This window comes from Populus euphratica, unplaced genomic scaffold, assembly GCF_000495115.2.
Source record: "Populus euphratica unplaced genomic scaffold, PopEup_1.0 scaffold33.1, whole genome shotgun sequence".
Taxonomy (NCBI): Eukaryota; Viridiplantae; Streptophyta; class Magnoliopsida; order Malpighiales; family Salicaceae; genus Populus; species Populus euphratica.
Window position 1 is genome coordinate 342,702 of NW_011499906.1, and position 17,113 is coordinate 359,814.

General features: G+C 34.7%; 2 protein-coding genes and 1 long non-coding RNA gene across 16 annotated transcripts in view; 1 reads left to right on the forward strand and 2 right to left on the reverse strand.

Annotated features, from left to right (window-relative positions):
• The window catches only part of LOC105133382 (uncharacterized), a 14,770-nt gene extending 12,235 nt beyond the window's left edge, over window positions 1–2,535 (forward strand). Inside the window, exon 3 of the long non-coding RNA XR_843796.1 lies at window positions 2,518–2,535. This is a non-coding gene — a long non-coding RNA (uncharacterized LOC105133382). The remainder of the gene's footprint in view (window positions 1–2,517) is intronic.
• PEX1 (peroxisome 1) overlaps window positions 1–10,005 on the reverse strand; it is a 15,796-nt gene extending 5,791 nt beyond the window's left edge. Inside the window, 12 exon segments of the mRNA XM_011037350.1 lie at window positions 1,593–1,823; window positions 2,728–2,882; window positions 2,998–3,091; window positions 3,342–3,564; window positions 3,754–3,827; window positions 5,218–5,309; window positions 6,232–6,972; window positions 7,174–7,659; window positions 9,186–9,285; window positions 9,357–9,530; window positions 9,647–9,706; window positions 9,709–10,005. Coding sequence (XP_011035652.1) covers window positions 1,593–1,823; window positions 2,728–2,882; window positions 2,998–3,091; window positions 3,342–3,564; window positions 3,754–3,827; window positions 5,218–5,309; window positions 6,232–6,972; window positions 7,174–7,659; window positions 9,186–9,285; window positions 9,357–9,530; window positions 9,647–9,706; window positions 9,709–9,858 — 2,580 coding nt within the window. The 5' untranslated portion in view covers window positions 9,859–10,005.
• Window positions 10,006–11,168: 1,163 nt separating this feature from the next.
• Window positions 11,169–15,994, reverse strand: LOC105133379 (uncharacterized). 14 transcript variants are annotated; one of them, XR_843795.1, is made up of 5 exons: window positions 15,831–15,994; window positions 14,889–15,330; window positions 12,891–14,317; window positions 11,956–12,002; window positions 11,479–11,862 (listed from the first exon to the last, which is right to left on the reverse strand). XR_843795.1 is itself a non-coding variant. In XM_011037346.1 (4 exons), the coding sequence occupies exons 2-4, from the start codon at window positions 15,291–15,293 to the stop codon at window positions 11,572–11,574; spliced, it is 963 nt and encodes a 320-aa protein (XP_011035648.1). In that variant the 5' UTR covers window positions 15,294–15,330; window positions 15,831–15,987; the 3' UTR covers window positions 11,169–11,571. The 14 variants fall into 14 exon arrangements, 5 of the variants coding, with proteins under 5 accessions (XP_011035648.1, XP_011035650.1, XP_011035649.1 ...); XR_843791.1 differs by adding an exon at window positions 12,729–12,780 and having other exon boundaries at window positions 11,481–12,644; XR_843793.1 differs by having other exon boundaries at window positions 11,481–11,862; window positions 12,265–14,317.
• Between the last annotated feature and the right edge of the window lie 1,119 nt (window positions 15,995–17,113).

Consider the following 17,113-nt stretch of genomic DNA (forward strand, 5'->3'; position numbering starts at 1 on the left):
AAAAAAAATAATAATAATAATAATAATAAATAAATAAATAAAGATAAAAAAAGGGTGTCTGTGCGTGACTGACACACTCAGTTTTCCTTCAGAAAATCATATTTTACACAATGTTTCAAATCCTTCAAAAACATTTGCGCTATCAGGGAAAAAATTATTGAAACAAAAGGAGCCTATTCAAAGCAGAAATCACCAGAGCAAGGTGCTTATACAGTAAAGCAGAAAACCAGATGGAGTCTAACAAACCTATGTACCATAGTCAACAAATTCAATGTAGAATCAGATGAGCCAAAACAGTTGACATAAAAAGGAATTGCTAAAGAGAAATGTCCTTTAGAAGGATAAGGAGTGTCATTAACACAAATGTATCTATTTTTGTTGCATACACTGCCTTCAACTTGCATGAGAGACTGCATTCAAATTCAACTTCACAAAAAAGCGAAGGGATATATAAGAATGGAGTTTCTCAACTACAGATATGTCATAAATTGAAATGCTATATACAGTAATCATCTATACCAGCCCTCTCCATGGCCTAGTTGTTAGTATTAATATGAGCATCATGTATCAAGTTCAAGGATTGTGGATAATGGGGAAGAGAAGTGTTCTGTTATTCAAATCCATGCAATGAAGTAACTCAATTTTCAGCATCACTGTGATTGAGATGTGGCAATCTCTAAATACAAAATATCTAACAATAAGCACACAGGTTATCTAAAATTTATGATCCAAATTTGAAAGCCCTGAAAGGTCAAAAAGTTGGAAACACGACTTCTCATTGGTAAGATCCTATGTTCATAGGTCTTCCAACCCCAGTATTTCACCCATCAAAAAATCAAGACTAAACACAACTTCTTCTATGCAGGATGGGCCGAGAGGATCATGATTCTTTTCACAGTTAACATAAGGCTTTCTTCAGATTTTTCATATACTTCTTCATCATGCTTTCAATATTATGACAGCTATAATTTTAGCAACATTTCTAGATTTAATTACAGTATTGTGGGTCATTTGGCACTCAAATTAATAATATTCCCAAAAACTTTACAGTTTTTCATTGGTCTGAAATGTGAGCAAACTTGTATAGAAGACTGCATTTTATCATACAAGGAATTGATAATAGCTTGAAAATAAATTCTATTTTGAGTGATACACCTTTACCAAGGCCATATGCCTATGCAGTGTGCACCTTAAGGTGAGGAATAAAATGAGTATTTGAAACTACTGGGCAGTGAGCTGTCTCATCGATGTAGAGAACTATTTAACTCCAGAGGAACCAAAAAGATTTCCTATGATGGCACAATTCCATTAGAAGTTCTTGCATTCCTCTCTATTTAATTAATCCACAGAGCCTAGAGGTGTTTTTTTCTTTTTTTCAAAGCCTCACTTTTTTTCTTACAACTAGCGTGATACTCATTTCACAATATTCAAACAGCCTACAACTTGAAGTTAAGATGAATGGGAAAGCAAATAATTGAAATGCGGATCTTCTGTTAGCAACAAATTAACAGTTAACACAACCTGCAAATGATATAGTCACAAATCATAAAATCATTTTTGATCATTAAACATGTTGAAATAAAAAATCATACCTCTCTAATAGCATTCCTTATGTCACTAAGACCACCAACATCATCCCACCCAGAACGGCCACCTTCAGGGGCAGATTTAGTGATGTCACGCATAGAAACTGGAAGGAACTCGTGCATTGCCCGAGAGAAGTCGTCCTTGATTAACTTGGGTATGTCGTGCCTTTCAAAAGTAGAATGAGATGGCAAAAATCGGCCAACAGCAGCATGTACAGTTCTATCTACCAATATTTCCTGATACATCGAACTGCTTCATATCAGAAATTACAATTCATGCATGTGCAACAAAAGCAGCTTCAAATGCAGTTTTTCACTACCAAGAATTTTGCTAACATAACCAATTTTAGAAGTATCACAACAGACTTAAGACAACAAATTTCAAGTTTAAATGCAATAATAGCTATGTGCCCTATGCAAGATTGATAAAATTATGTGTCCCACTTCATCATGGAGAAGGTGAGCATAAACAAGCTTGAATGGTGATGAACTGACAATGAAGAAGAAACTTAAAGTAGCCACCCAGCACAATACAATAACATGCAAGTTTCATTACAAGAATGATGGAAGGGTATATAATAAAATTAAATGTCAAGTAAAGTGACAAAAAACATGAAGCTCCGACAAATAAAATTTTTGAAATCTAGCTATTGCACAGGAGACAGCCAACAAATGAGGATAGACCCAAATTCACATCAACCAGCTTTAAGAACAGTATCAACTGCCTTCTGAGTAGAGAATTCATGATCTAGCCAATTCAATTCAAGAAGATTTGAGAATTTTGTTTTGCTTATCACAATTGCTTGGTAGTTGAAGATGCTAGATGAAGGCCCTGTTTCAGGAAAACCAAGCACATGAATATCTGTTGTGTTATGCCATCGTCTTCTTTCCTATGAATTATAAGTGAGCTTCAAATTGTTGTGAATGTCAGCATTTGATTCATGCTCTTTCATGAATTTTTGTTACTAAAAAAGTTATTCCTTCATATGAATTGTTGATTTTTCCACTTAGAATGATTTACTGTCTTGCAAAATCATCATTTTAGATGATATATTTGTGAGGGAAAAAAAAAAAACAGAAGAAGAAGAAAGTAAAGGAACAAAATGTTGATACATCCCAAATCCAGAATCACAACAAATACCAGATCATATGCATCATATCCATCACATTTGGAAGCCACATCAAGCAAAATGTCATCAGAGCACAGTAAGGAACGCCTCCGGATTTCATGCTTCAATATAGCCTCACGTTCTGAGGCAGCAGGAGCAGGCAGTTGCACATGGAAGTCAAACCTTCCTGAAAACATCCAAATACACAAAACCAGTATAAAAAAGACAAATTGAAGAGAAAGGAAAGTGTTAGTAACCTGAAACCTTTCACAGCATTCTTTCTAAGTGCAAAAGTAACAGACCTGAAGAGCTCAATGACTGTGGAATATTCTCCAAAGTCTGCACAGAGGCTATAAAGGCAATTGGGCCAATTCCACATGTGCTCTTCCTTTTTTCCTGTAAATTGCCATATTAAATCTTCATGTTCAGAACAGATCCATTTTGTGTTATTTGTCACCTGAAACCAATGTTCCTCTACTAGTGTGGATGTTTTCCAATCAATCATAATTATGCATGCATACGAAGGCACTGTCATTGGAACCGACCAATTGCACATTGTATGCAAAAGTAAAACAGAACACACATTTACAATGGCTTCAATATTATCAATTCAGGAAGACAGGAAAAACCACGACGAATTTATTACCCCATATTCATCTATAAAATCTGAGAGAAATTTCGTCAGTGCAACAACTGATGTTGAAGGTTGTGATCCTTCAGAGTCAGAAGAGGCTGACACAATGGTATCCAGATCATCAAAGATGACAAGGGAAGGTGCATGATCTAATGCTTCAGATATGGAAGCAGAAAGGGTTTGACGAATGGCCGAGGCTTTATCTAAAGTGAGTCCAGAGCAGCTTACAAAAACTCTGCATGCACAAAACTAAATTAGAGCAATACAAAAAAAGATGTGTTTGTGTGTGCCCCCCTTATGCCTTGTTATGATTAAATTTGTTCACATGAATTAACACAGACAAAGATTTGATAGATTCGATTACCAGTCAAAAGGAAGAAAAAAACAGACAGTTGCATAAATGTGTTAAAATAGAATTCCTCACATGTGGGCAAAGAGGTCTTCACGCTCTTCAAGGGATTTTGCAACAGCTCTTGCCAAAGTTGTTTTTCCAGAACCCTAAAAAGCAAACACATTTCAATCTCTTGTATTAACTGATACATGACTCTTGGAATAATATGTTTGATTTGTATGATAAAGCAATGACAAAAAAATACACAATTGAGCATGTAGACTTATCAACATGCCAAAATCCAGATAATAGAAATGAAGGATTTAGTTCCATTGGTGAACAGTCAAGGACTATGAACTTGATTACACTTCTGATTGTTCTATATATTTTTAGATTTTTTGGTGAATTTCATTCTTGAATAAATCATTAGAAACAAGGAGAGAAGGAAATAGAGATAAAAAAAAAAAAAAAATAAGGTCATCTTCCATTCTCTAGAAAAGACAAGATCTGATGCAACTAAATTCTCATGACAAGAAGCAAAGTAGGATTTAGGATTATTAATACAAAATTGGTTTTATTTGATTATCTCGCATTTTAAATTGTAATTAGGGAACTCCTTACTAATGTATTTCCAGTTTAGTGGCATGGACATGTTTTCCAGTGTATAATCAGAATCTAACTTGATTTGAAATTCTATTAGGTTCTTGATGCCTTTATAACATCTTATCATATGTTTTGGCATACCCTCTTCCAAGATTGGCAAATTGACGTGAGATTTAACATTACATTTCTCTTTTCCTATTTCTGCTGTCTTTTGGTCTTTTTCTCTCCCTTACCTCTTCCCATGACATCTTCACTACCCTCAAATTCTTCATCTGTCCACTGTCATTTGGTACATCAATACAAACCTCTAAATGCAACTGAAGCTCAAAAACAAAAAATGCCAAAAAGACTCCTTGATCCCAAAATAATATAGGGGCAATAATCGGGGCAATAATCGTTTTTAGAGATTATGACACTTCTCACCAGTCACCATCCAAACATAGAACACCATGCAAATACATAAACAATAAAGCTTTTTCAGAGAAAGTCAATCTGCACCCATTCATCTATTTGTGTTACTAATACCTGTTTCAACATTCAAATGATACCTGTTACAATTTCAAGCAGATAGAGGTAGTCTTTTTTTGCATGGATGAAAACAATATTGTCGATTCTCAGTATCTCAGTGATAGTTCAAAATAAGCGTATCTACACATCTTAAACCGGCAGCTTGCACATTTGATTCCCTTAGGCATAGGGTGACAAAAATTAACCATGTGATTTAAACATGTTCCCTGACATATGACACGAATAATCTGCATCTAAAACCTATAAGGAAGTTCATTCATCTTCAAGATGAAAATCTCCATACAATTGAACCAAACAGACAACGTGGATGATACAACTATTGTGTGTAGTGCAGCCATGTTTGTTTGACAGTGATAATGAGCATATTTTGTATATCACACATCAAATTATAGATAACTTCACTAAAATCAAAGAGATAAAACTCACGTGAGGTCCATATATCAGAATGTGCCCAGGCAGAGGAAGATTGTATGTACTAAACCACGTGCTATAAGGAGGATATAACAACACCATCAATCCTGCATTGAGATAAAATTGTAATCAACTTAAACTATTAACAAGGAAAGGAGAAAATTCTTTATACCTTGATGGGGCATGTGCGTGTTAGTAGTAGGAAAATTAAGCACAATAAAAACTGAGAACTGCATAGGGTGCCAGCACAATCACATGATGCAGTTTGGCATGGCCATGTTATAGCAACAATATTGGGAAAATCAATCCATAGATGTTTCATCAAGCTACTTTGTCACAATACAAAGATGCATGCAAACACAAAATAATCAAGCATCGTGATTAAAAAAAAAAAAAAGACCAAGAGAGAATACAGGAGAAAGCCACGACAAAACTTTAAGAAATAAAGCTAACTTCAATTCTAAATAGCATTAGATAGACTGTATACACTAGTCCAGCTAGTAAAACAAACAGTCCTTAACAATCCGAACTTCTCTTTTGCTTTTTCTTTTTCTTTTTCTTTTAGATCAAACAACAATTATAGAACACATGATTACGGGCTCTAAGAAAATCCCAATTCACCAAAACCAAAGAAAAGGTTCACCACATAAATATTTACTCAAACAGTCACTCTGTCAAGAACGGAAGAAGATCAAGGTGAAAGTGCAACTAGACAATTACTGACCCCAGTTCGACATGCTAAGAAAAGTTAATATCAATGCAGAAAGAAGGTATCCAGTATTGTGCGCGGGAAACTGGCTACAACATCCACCTTGAGATTCTTCCATGTCTTAACAAACATGACAGTAGAGATTGTCATTATTTCCTCATTATCATGTGTATGTGTTCTGTTAGCATCTGGACAATATATATAACAAAGGAATGTAGATCATTACACTATATGCTCATGAACTACAAAATTTCACATGATAAAGGCTTCCCTGAGAACATCAAGCACTGCAAATAGAAGCATAGAGAGAAAGTACCTACTGTTAATCACATCAGAAGCAGTTGTCCCCATCCAGCTCAAAGATGATGCATTTGAACTAAACCCTGTAAAAGAGTTACTTTCCTTCAAAGAATAGAAGGACACAGGGCCACCTAGTTTCAGCCTTTCAAACAACCCTACTCCAAGATTATCCTTTTTTCTTTCATCGAAGGCAAGACTGTATGCATTCATCTTTATTCCGTGCACAGATTCCTCAGGAATACTCAGTACATACAAGAATTCAAGTTGCATTTCACCAGTGTTATTTCTGTTCTTTAGAGATCCATTTGAATAAGAAGATGCCTTTTCCCTAGTCTTCCTATCAATCCCAAAGTCATATCCTTTCACTTCAAAGTGAAGTAAAGTTTCTTTACCTAAAATTAAAGAATTAACTTCCACCCCAGAAGTTGAAGAAATAGCATCAAGCTGTGCACGATACCATGCTTGAAGAAGTCTTCTCAATCCCTTTCTATTATCAGGCAGATAACCAGTTTCTTCTTCCTGTTTAGAAGGAATGTCTTGTGACAGAGCAGCAATAATTTTGTCGTGGATTGACCAATCTACAGCATCCATATAGGTGTCCAAGCTAGTTTTTCTTGGTTTCTGAAGTTTATCGATGTCAATCAGTTCTAGACCAGCCTTCTCAACAGACTTATCTTGTCCAAGCATCTTAAAGTAACAGGGAGAAAGTGAAAGTGATGCAATGTCCTTCAAATCAGTAATGCATCCCTTTAAATAAATCCCTGGAAACAAAAGAATATTCTAAATTCAAAACTGCACAGTATGGCATAAAGAAATCAATTGTGTAGTCATAATTGTTAAGAGAGGAACAAAATCCTTATTGAAGCATTTTAAAGCTAATAATGAAGGTTCACATAAAAGCAAATAAAACAGTATAAAGGAACATAGATAAGATCAATGAGTGCTCAGAATAATTAACATACATGAATGCAGCCCTGCTCTCAAATACAAACGAAGGGATCGAGCTATCATTACATGTCCTTTAGCCACTGAATCGGAAAACAAAAGGCGGACAATTGCTTGATGAAATTCTTTCTTGTCAGTTAAAGTTCCATTGTTAGCTTCCTTGGGAGAGGCACTTTTCACTCTCAATGCATCACTATCAGGAGTCTTCACACCATCTTTTGATGACAATCTTGGAACAAGTGTGACCAACTGCAGAGAATCTAAAGAAAACTTTCGAGCAGTTTCAGGATGCATATAAGCAACACAAGTGAGTGCGGTGGCCAGCTCAACACCTTTGACATCACAATTGTGAAACAATCTTCTGTCTAAATCTTGAAGACGCAACAGGGCCTTTGCCATATTACTTTCTTTATTAGAAGACTGCACAGTGGCATCTTTTTTATTAACAACCTTATTGCGTCTTTTTGGAGCAACTGCAACTTCAGCTCCTGGAACAAGTTGAACTGAAAACAATCTCATAGGTCAGGATTAACACTAGTAGTCCATGGTAAACCTTAATTTAACATAATTGTCCATGCAACAACCAATGATATAAAAACCAAAGCATAAAAAAAAAAAAGGAATATTATGCAACAAGATATTTAGGCACAGACTTGCAACAAGTATAAAAGGAGATTTCTTTAATACAGGTGTGAATTCCAACATTGGATGCTGAGCTCACTTGAGTATCATATGACAGCATAGCATGAGAAAAATCAATGCATCCATTATATAAAGTTGCCAAAAGCAGCAGAATTTCAGCAGCTTGCCTTCACAGTAACAAGGAAGAATAGAAGACGCATAAAAGTGGAAGAAAAATGCTGATATGTTACATGGTGAATGAAGTTCTTTCCAACCTCCTGCAGATGAAAAGGATGCCGAAATGATGTGACCAAATTGAATATCCTTAAATGAAATTTTCTATGAAAGATGTTAGATATGGATAAGACGGGCATCCTCTAAAAAAGTTGATTATGTGAATTTGACCCTGGGAATAGTTATGGGTTAGAATCATTATTAAGTGTCCATCAAAGCTTTTGGAAAGTGCTTTGTATTTATACATGTTCTTATACCAGGTCAGAGAATGTCTTACACTGCTTGTTGTCTCTTTTTACACGGTAAAATCTTTGGGGGGGGGTAGCAGACAGGAAAAATGTAAGTTATATACACTTGTTTCGTTATATTAATCGAAACTCTAATATGAAAATACATAATTAAGACCATAACAAATGTACCTTCAAGGTATTATGAATCCTATCATTTGGAAACAAGTTAACTTGTGTTGTGTGTGTGTGGGAGGGAGAGGGAGAGGGAGAGAGAGAGATAAATGGGAAATCTAGAATATATCCAAACATACTCCCACACAAACAAACTTGACATTAAGTTCAAACCAGATTTTTCTTTTAAATATCACTTTCTTAGACTCCCGATACACCTTATCTCATAAATCTGTTGGCCCCTTGAACCTAAAAAAATAGACAAAAATTCGACACCAAAATTACCTTGAGGTCAGAATATAAATGCAATCCTGAACAAACCACATAGATTCACAATATACCATAACAATATTGTGCAGCTGCAGAATACAACTTAACAAAAGGGGAACGAGTAGCAATTCTTCGGTAAGCAATGTGTTACAGTTGAATTTATCAAGATCACAAGCCACAGTTTGGTAATAGGACGTGGTAAGACCTCAACTGTTGCACTTCAATAGTTTCCTGTGAGTCATTATTAGAGTTCAATAAAATCGTTTTTTTTTTTTAATGTACATCCAAAAGAACAGCATCATTTCAAGAATTGATAAATCAGTGTTTAATTCCAGAACTAAATTATACAAAATACGAAATTGATAACAACAAAAATGCAATTCCTTAAACCACATAACTAGAAAGCACAACTCACAAAAAAAAACAAAGCAAGGCTGTTAATCACTGAACCAATTTCATCAAGCTACTATAATTTGAGTGGAAAGTTGCAGACATCATCTTACCCACCGCTCTCTTGGGAGATGTTGAAACCACGAGGAATGTAATGACAGCGCCGCCATGTAACCACAAGGGAAATCTCATTCCTTCATTGACAATCCTCACCTGCAAGCAGATATGATTTCTCAAATGGGAGAAAAAGAAAAGGAGAAGAAAAGAAATAGCGCAAGAAATACCTGCTTTAATATGGAAGCCTCGGCTTGTTCAGCGTTAAGTTCTAAAACTTCCCAATCATCCTCACTATGAGGTTCAATGGTTACTAAAGTCGCGTTGACAACGTTAGAAACAGCCCTGACTTGAACACTAATATGATCAGGCAATGAAATGCACTCTGCAAATTGCTGCGCAACCTTCACCCCACAGATAACCAAAAAAAATGCAATTAATCCTTGAAATTTGCAGTAATTAGATTAACTACCGCTCCAGTTTAAAAAAATTAAAATGAATCAGATGTAAATTGAGGTACCTCGATGGAGGAAGAGGAGGAGGTAGCACCGGACCAAGCGACGGTCCAGTGGCGGGGGGGGGGGGGGGGGGGGAAGGAGAACGTAGTTCAAGAGTGAGAAGTGGAGGGAGAGGAGCAGGGCGGCGAGTAGATTCAAGGATTTGGATTAGGTTGAAAGGGAGAGAGACAAAGCAATTCTCTATACCGCCCACGTGCTTCACTTGGAATTCCATTTTTCGTTACCTCAAGGAGGAACGGAGAAAGAGAGCTATGGAATGGCGTTTTGTTTCAAGTTAAAGAGTAGAGCTGGAAGAAGATATATAGAGATAGAGAGAGAGAGAGCGAGAGGGAGAGGGAGAGGCGGAGGTGGTTAATGAGAGAGCTGACCTTTTTTTTTTTTTTTTTTTGCGCTTCTCGAAGTCGAAGCTTTGCTTCTTTCTTTCTTTCTTTCTTTCTACTGACTTGGAGTTTGGAACGACTTGCGAACAACAGTAAAAGATAACTCTCACAACTGACGCTTGATTCATGGAGAACTGCCTTACCGGATAAAAAAATTAAAAAACTAATTAAATCAAGAAAATTATAAAATTTAATTATTAAAAAACTGGTTAATTTTATAAATCTAAATTAAAAAAATAGAGCCAAACTAAATTCAAATTAAATCAAAAAAATTAAATCAAACTAAAAAAACTCAATCAAATCAGGAAAAAACTAAGTTAAATTACAAAAGCCAAGCCAAACCAATTTTTTTCAAAATAACCAAACTAAATTGAAACAGTAAATTTGAACTAATTTTAAGTTTTTATTAAAAAAAAAATTAATTATTATTATTTTATTTTTTTAGGATAAAAAACGAATGATCACCCTTCCCGCAATTCTTTTCTTTTCTTATTTCATGACTTTTTCAATATGCTCCTGTTATAAAAGCCTTTTGTATTCTTTTTTGGGAAAAACCAAATTAATATTTATTTAGTATTTTATTATTATTTTAATATAATAATATAAATAATAATAAAATATTATTTTAATATTTTAAAATATATATATATATTTTAAAATATAGTCCCACCTGAGCCTCTCCTGTTTAGGCCTGCCCATAACAAGTTTTAACCTGTAAAGAATCAGCCGGTTTTACATGCCTTCTCTCCTTTTTTTCCTCTCTCGATACTTCCCTTGTCCACCATTAAAGTGTTGTTCGGGATGGATAAGAGAGTTTTAAAACTCCTAATAATAGTTATTAGTACTTGCACAAAACTCACTTCTAGAAATAGAAAGAAAAAATAGAAAAATCGCATTCCTACTAAAAATGAAAACAAAAAATTTGCATTTAGATTTAAAAATATTTTTTTTCTTCTCTCCATAATTGAGATCCACGGTTTCGCAGTTCAAATCATCACAGGACTGCTAGTACATTCTTCAAAAACATTTCATGAATGCTTTAATTTCAGTGGTGGTGGATATATCCAGCTCATAGGCACGAAGATAGCCAGACTCCACAGGCTAATCCCAATTTGCAATCAGACATTGACTGCATTCTCACAGAAAAAATAAATAAATAAATAAACATTGATTGAAATATTTTTGCTCGAGTTGCTAAGCTAAAGATGTGTCTGCGAAGATTATACTTCTACCCCAATAAAGAGGCTATCAATTCACCAAGCTACTACCCTGCAAATATTTCAACGATCCTACCATTTATATGAAAGCCATTTTTCTCTTATATCACTGGGGATCTCGGCGAGCCATGGCATCGGACATAGGTATCCACGTCATGCTTCCCCCGAAGCCAACCCCGTGGGACACCAAGCAAATCATACCAGTCGATAATGCAAAAGCTCGAGCACGTACTATACAATTTATCAGAATTTCGCGATTTTAATCCACATTAAACTTTCCAAATAAAATAAGATTATATATATATATGCAATGATTCAATCTATTGCAGTTTAGATTTTACAAAGAATTGAAAGTCGATAATTGTCAAGATTTTGAATATCTATTGAGCTGCTTCCAAAGTTTACATCACAAGGGCTGCAAAACCTTGCTTTTGGCATCCCCATTAACGCCACAAAACGACACCAATATGGGAAACCATAAATAGACACTTGAATCCAGAAAACAGAAGTTGAAGAGGTAATAGCATTACTAATCAGCTTACAGAAACACCATATCAAAGGAACCACCGGAGGCAAGGCATGATTTCCTTTGACCACCGCTACATCCATCTTCAATGAATCCTTGTTTGTCATGCAAACAAACATGAACTTGAATAAGTAAAGGCTTTACTAATCAACTTTCAGACATGCCAGATGCCATATTAAAGGAATTACCAGAGGTAATGACGGGCATGATTTCCCTTAACCATGGCAACATCCATCTACATTGAATACTTGTTCGTCATACAAATGAACATGGTCATAGCATGTCAGGACATATTATGAATGTTGCTACTAGCTATATGCCCCATCCTCCATCAGATGATGCATGAAATCAACAACAGCAACTTATAATAATTTGTTGAGTCATAGAATTCTAGAGCAATGTGACTCAATAAAGCATCGCTTCATTTATAAAGCAAGCACAGAATGTATATTCCTGAACTATGATTTGTTTCAAGTTAAGAAATGTCATCAACGCACCACATTATAGGCAATTGGCAAGGAAAGGCCACATCAAACAGCTTCATTTATAGTGTGTTGAACCATGCACTTGAAGGACTTTGTGAGAAATAAATGTGAGAAATAACGATCCTGTCAGAAAGGTTCTGTTCCGGTAAGTGAGTTCTTTCACCCATTAAAACAAGACTATGAAGTCATTTAAAAGATTTAATCATCCTGAAACATTAAATTTCAATGACAACACTACGAAAAATTTCCAATAAAACCACTCTCCCACAACATTCTGCATAATCGTTTCACCTAATTATCAATCAAGGCCACTTACACTCGAACAACCATAAATGACCACATTAACAAAATCAATTTGTTGGTATTAGATATTTTCTTCAACAGAACAACACCTGAAATCCAAAATATCTGTGAACATACAAACAAGCCTGGTATAGATCACTGCATTTATTAAGGAGGAAAGGACTTTCACTTACCCTTGGACCTTGACCACCTGAAATTTGGTAGAATTAACTGATCAAAGTTGACCTTATATTTTAAAATTTCAATCAAAAAAACCCATTTAGAGAGGAGAAAACAAAATTATTAAAAAGATGGCTAGATATGATCAAGTATTAAAAAGCTAAACAAAAACTCACACCCATGGCCAAGTCAACCTGACATGAGCCAGACAGGAATCAGGTGTAGATATTGCCCCATAGCCTACACCAAGCATGGCAGTAAACTTTATGCATCATCATCTTGAGACTTTTAGAAACAAGGAATGCAACCCCTCAATATTGGCCATGAGACGTTCCAACAAAGCATCGGCATATTAGTCAACTCAAAATCCATGTGCCGCTGGAAAATACATGGATGTGAATGATCTTTAAGAAAATTTGTAGAGAATATATAGATTCACAAGGCAAAAGATAAAAAAATCTTCTTCCCAAACATGTTCAGACAATGACAGATTTTTGTACCATGTTTTCTATAATTGAATAACCCACTCAAAATTACCCTGTTCAAGAACAAAAGGTCTTAGTTAAATTCTAATAAAACTCTAGTCACTTTCAAGATCGTCGTTGCCTAAAAAATTGAAAAAGATCAAATATAAACAATTCCTTGAGTGACTGTTCTGGTTCAGAGAACTGGATACAAAAAAAAGGGGGGGGGGGGGGGCAATGCAAAATAACCAGAAAAGATATACATGTCGAGCAGTTACACATCTTATCCATGGACTCTACAACACATTGTCAAAGGAAAGTTACAGTATAATGTTTTGGTGACGGACAAAATCCTAAAATCACCTACTAACAATCCTACTATTAACAGATGTCAAATTTCTTAACACCATCAAGTGTTCATCATCTGAAATGTGGAGCTTATCACGTATGCTTGTCAAATTTTCTTCATCTTCCCAACTCAAAGGCCCTGAACTATACAACGCCTCAACAGTAGAACAATAGGCATGTAATTTTGACCTATGCACTTCAACTCCAAATTTCTCATCATAGGATGGGGAATCTTTTATCTCGTATTCTGATCCATTTGATGATTCAGCATCACTATGCAAATCCTCTAAATTTTTATCACATAGGTTTGGGCAAGGAAGGTTGTGACCATAGCTGCCTACAGCACTACAACTACCAACGGAGGACATACAGCTATCAGTGTCAACAGATATTGAGGATTCTACAAGACTACCATCATTATTCCTACCTACATCCATTTTAGAGAGCTCAACTTTTCCAACATGAAAGGAAGAGTGCACATAATTCTCACCCGATATTTCATTTGGATAAATAAGTGTGTCTACCTTTTCAAAAGTAGGAGATGGATAAGCTGAACAAATTTGTTCATGGCTACCATTTTTTTCAATTAGTCTCTTCTTTTGTGCAGCAACTGGATATGTTTCAAGATCACTGCCAAATGTTGACCTTCTCTTCAATGTTCTAGAGGAAACGATAGGGCGCCTTCGCACTTCAAAATTTTTCTCCACTGGAAAGCAATCATCGTCAGCAGACAGGTGTATCCCTGTATCTGGTAGTCCTTTTCCCATAGGCACAACATAATTCTCCAAACCCTGTTGCAAAATGCCACACATATAAATGCTGATTAGGAATTGTAAAACAATAAGAACTCACTAACATAATTACACATAGCATCAATTTGTGACACTTGGAACACAAAATTCATGTAAATGAAGCAGATTAAACTCCAAGAAAGGAGAATATCAAATTCAGTCATATAGCAACTTGATCATGAGCTACAACAATTTAATTACTTCCCAGATGGGAAAAATTGGCTGGCAATTTAATTGCAGTTCACAATCAAACAATTTTAGTGATCAAAAGGCCCTAATCAAGCAAAGCATTGAAGACTTCATGTTTAAGGGTGCATGGAAGGATAAATGGATGCAATGAATTTTAAAAAAAAAAGAGAGCGATAATCCAGCTATTAATCCCAATAAACAGGATCCTAAGAAAGATGATTAGGGCAGTCTTGACCCTTGCAAATTTTGCTTGAGGCAACTGCTCTCAGGTATCCAATTCAAGAACCAAACTTGTGCACTTATAAAGACAAACTCTCAAAATTGTACTGGATAATCTAAAGGAAAGCAAAACATAACAAAGCAAATGCAGATTGAATATTACCTTCCTCATGACAATCCATTTGCCATCTTGCCAGCACTGTCGAACTCTTAAATGAGATTTATGGACAACGATTTCTCCACACAATCCAAGTAACCTAACAAAAAAGCTTTTATCACCCATAACTTCCATTACTATTGCTGTCTTCCAAGCAGAATTGTGGAACACTTCAACAAGATCCCCAGGGACCCAATGATCATCCCCTGCCATCGGTGGCGGACAAGGCCTAATTGCCTTCCTAGGCACCCTCTCCACAACTGCCTCTGCATCATTATTCATTGGAAACCAGCCATACTTCACACTGTACGTGTGCCCATTCCCAGATATAATCTCGGCACAAAGCCAAGAACCCGTTGCAACCTCCGTTTTGCTTAATACCTCCACTTTCATACCTGCCTTGAATCTCATGATGGCTAAATTAAAATACCGACAAGATTCTACCAACCTGCCGTATCAAAAATTCAATTCAACAAATCAGTAATTTCACAGAAACAGAAAGATCATACAAAGCACGTTATCAACAACAACAAGAGAAAAAATCTTTAAAAAAAAAATTACACAGAAAAGATCCGTGAAATTATAATTCTACATATAAAATCAGCCATCACAGAAGAGATAATAAAATTAACCGGAACATGATAATATACAAAAAAATTGCAAAAAAAAACAAAACTAAAAAATCTTATCAACGTATAAGTGATAAGAAGATTATGAAAAGATAGAATTGATTAATAAACCATCTATTCATTCAAGCTTAGTGACCAGAAAACCCTAAATTAAGATGTGTATTTGAAAATTAACAATCGATAAATTGTTTCTCTTCAACATCAATTAATAAATAAAATCATATAAAATAACCGAATATCAAATCAATAAGAACAAAACAATGATGTATAAAGCACCAAAAATCACTGAATCAAAAGCGGATTATATTTTTTTACTAACCTTTTTCGCAGAGTTTGTTTCTTCTGCTTTCGGATTTCTTTCTGTTAAAAAAGAAAAAGAAAAGAAATTGAGATTTTGTTTGTTGTTTGTGTTTGTGTTTGAATGGTGAAGCCGCAAGATTAGGGTTTTCAGAATTCTTATTTAACTTACAAGTTATATAATCAGACGGCTATTAAGCGATCACTTGATGACTAAGAAAGTGGGATCTAGCGCGGAGATGTGGGGTGACTGAGTAACCAATGAGGTTGCTACACGTAAATCTTCCTTTTATATATAACTTCTTCTTTTTTACACAAAAGGAGCTCCCGTTATTAAAATTCCAAATGGGCCCATTTATTTTTTTTCGTAACGTATATTAAGTTTGGTCTGAATTATTAAGGTTGTGTTTGTTTTTATATTTTAAAAGTATTTTTAAAAAGATTTAAAAAATTTATTTTTTATTAATTTTAAATTAATATAATTTTAGTATTTTCAAATGATTTTGATATTGATATTATAAATAATTTTTAAAAAATAAAAAAAATATTATTAATATATATTTTAACTAGAAAAACTATTTAAAAATCAGCAACAACGTGTAAGAGGTGTTTGACAGCGCCATTGAACTAAAGGTTTCATGTGATTTCGAGGCTTATGAGGCAAGTATTTCGGTAGGATTCAGTTTTCCATCAATTATTATTCGACCACTTTTGGCTACTTTGGTAATTATCAATAACCAATCCGCCGACTTTAGCTGAAAGGCCAACTCATGTTTGGCCAGTAATCAGATTCTTGTTGTTGGACCAAGCTTGGTCAAACAAGAACATCGGTACGGCATCACTTGTTGGTGACTTGTCAGTTAAGACCAAATCAATGGTGACTTTGTTAATGTTTATTATTATTTAGCGAATTTAAAAATATATTTTTATTGAAAATATACTAAAATAATATTTTTTAATAAAATTAATTTTATTAAAGACACATTAAAATAATTAAAAAATAATATTTTCAAGAACGTGGCGCACGGGGAAAAAAACCACATAAATTTATTGATTTGATAATTTAAGTTTATTGAACAGATTTCTAAATCCAGACAAGAGTAAAATATCCATAATATCACAGCCAAGTAATAGTTTTATCCGTTTTGTACGTAAAAATTAAGTTTGTATTTTGAATATAATAAAAATTAAAAACTATATTACTCTTGCAATTGAGAAATTGCTAGTATTTTATGTTTTAATACAAGACTGAATATAAAGTTTGAATTAACATGGGTTTTTATTAAAATTGAGTTCAAGAGGTTG

What these genes read in the sequence shown, in the direction of transcription:
- LOC105133379 (XM_011037345.1), bottom strand. Translation starts at nt 15,293, where the DNA reads ATGAGATTCAAGGCAGGTATGAAAGTGGAGGTATTAAGCAAAACGGAG. An exon ending in AATGGATTGTCATGAGGAAG is followed by an intron (nt 14,318 to 14,888) that starts GTAATATTCAAT and finishes ATTTTGCAACAG; the next exon opens with GGTTTGGAGAATTATGTTGT.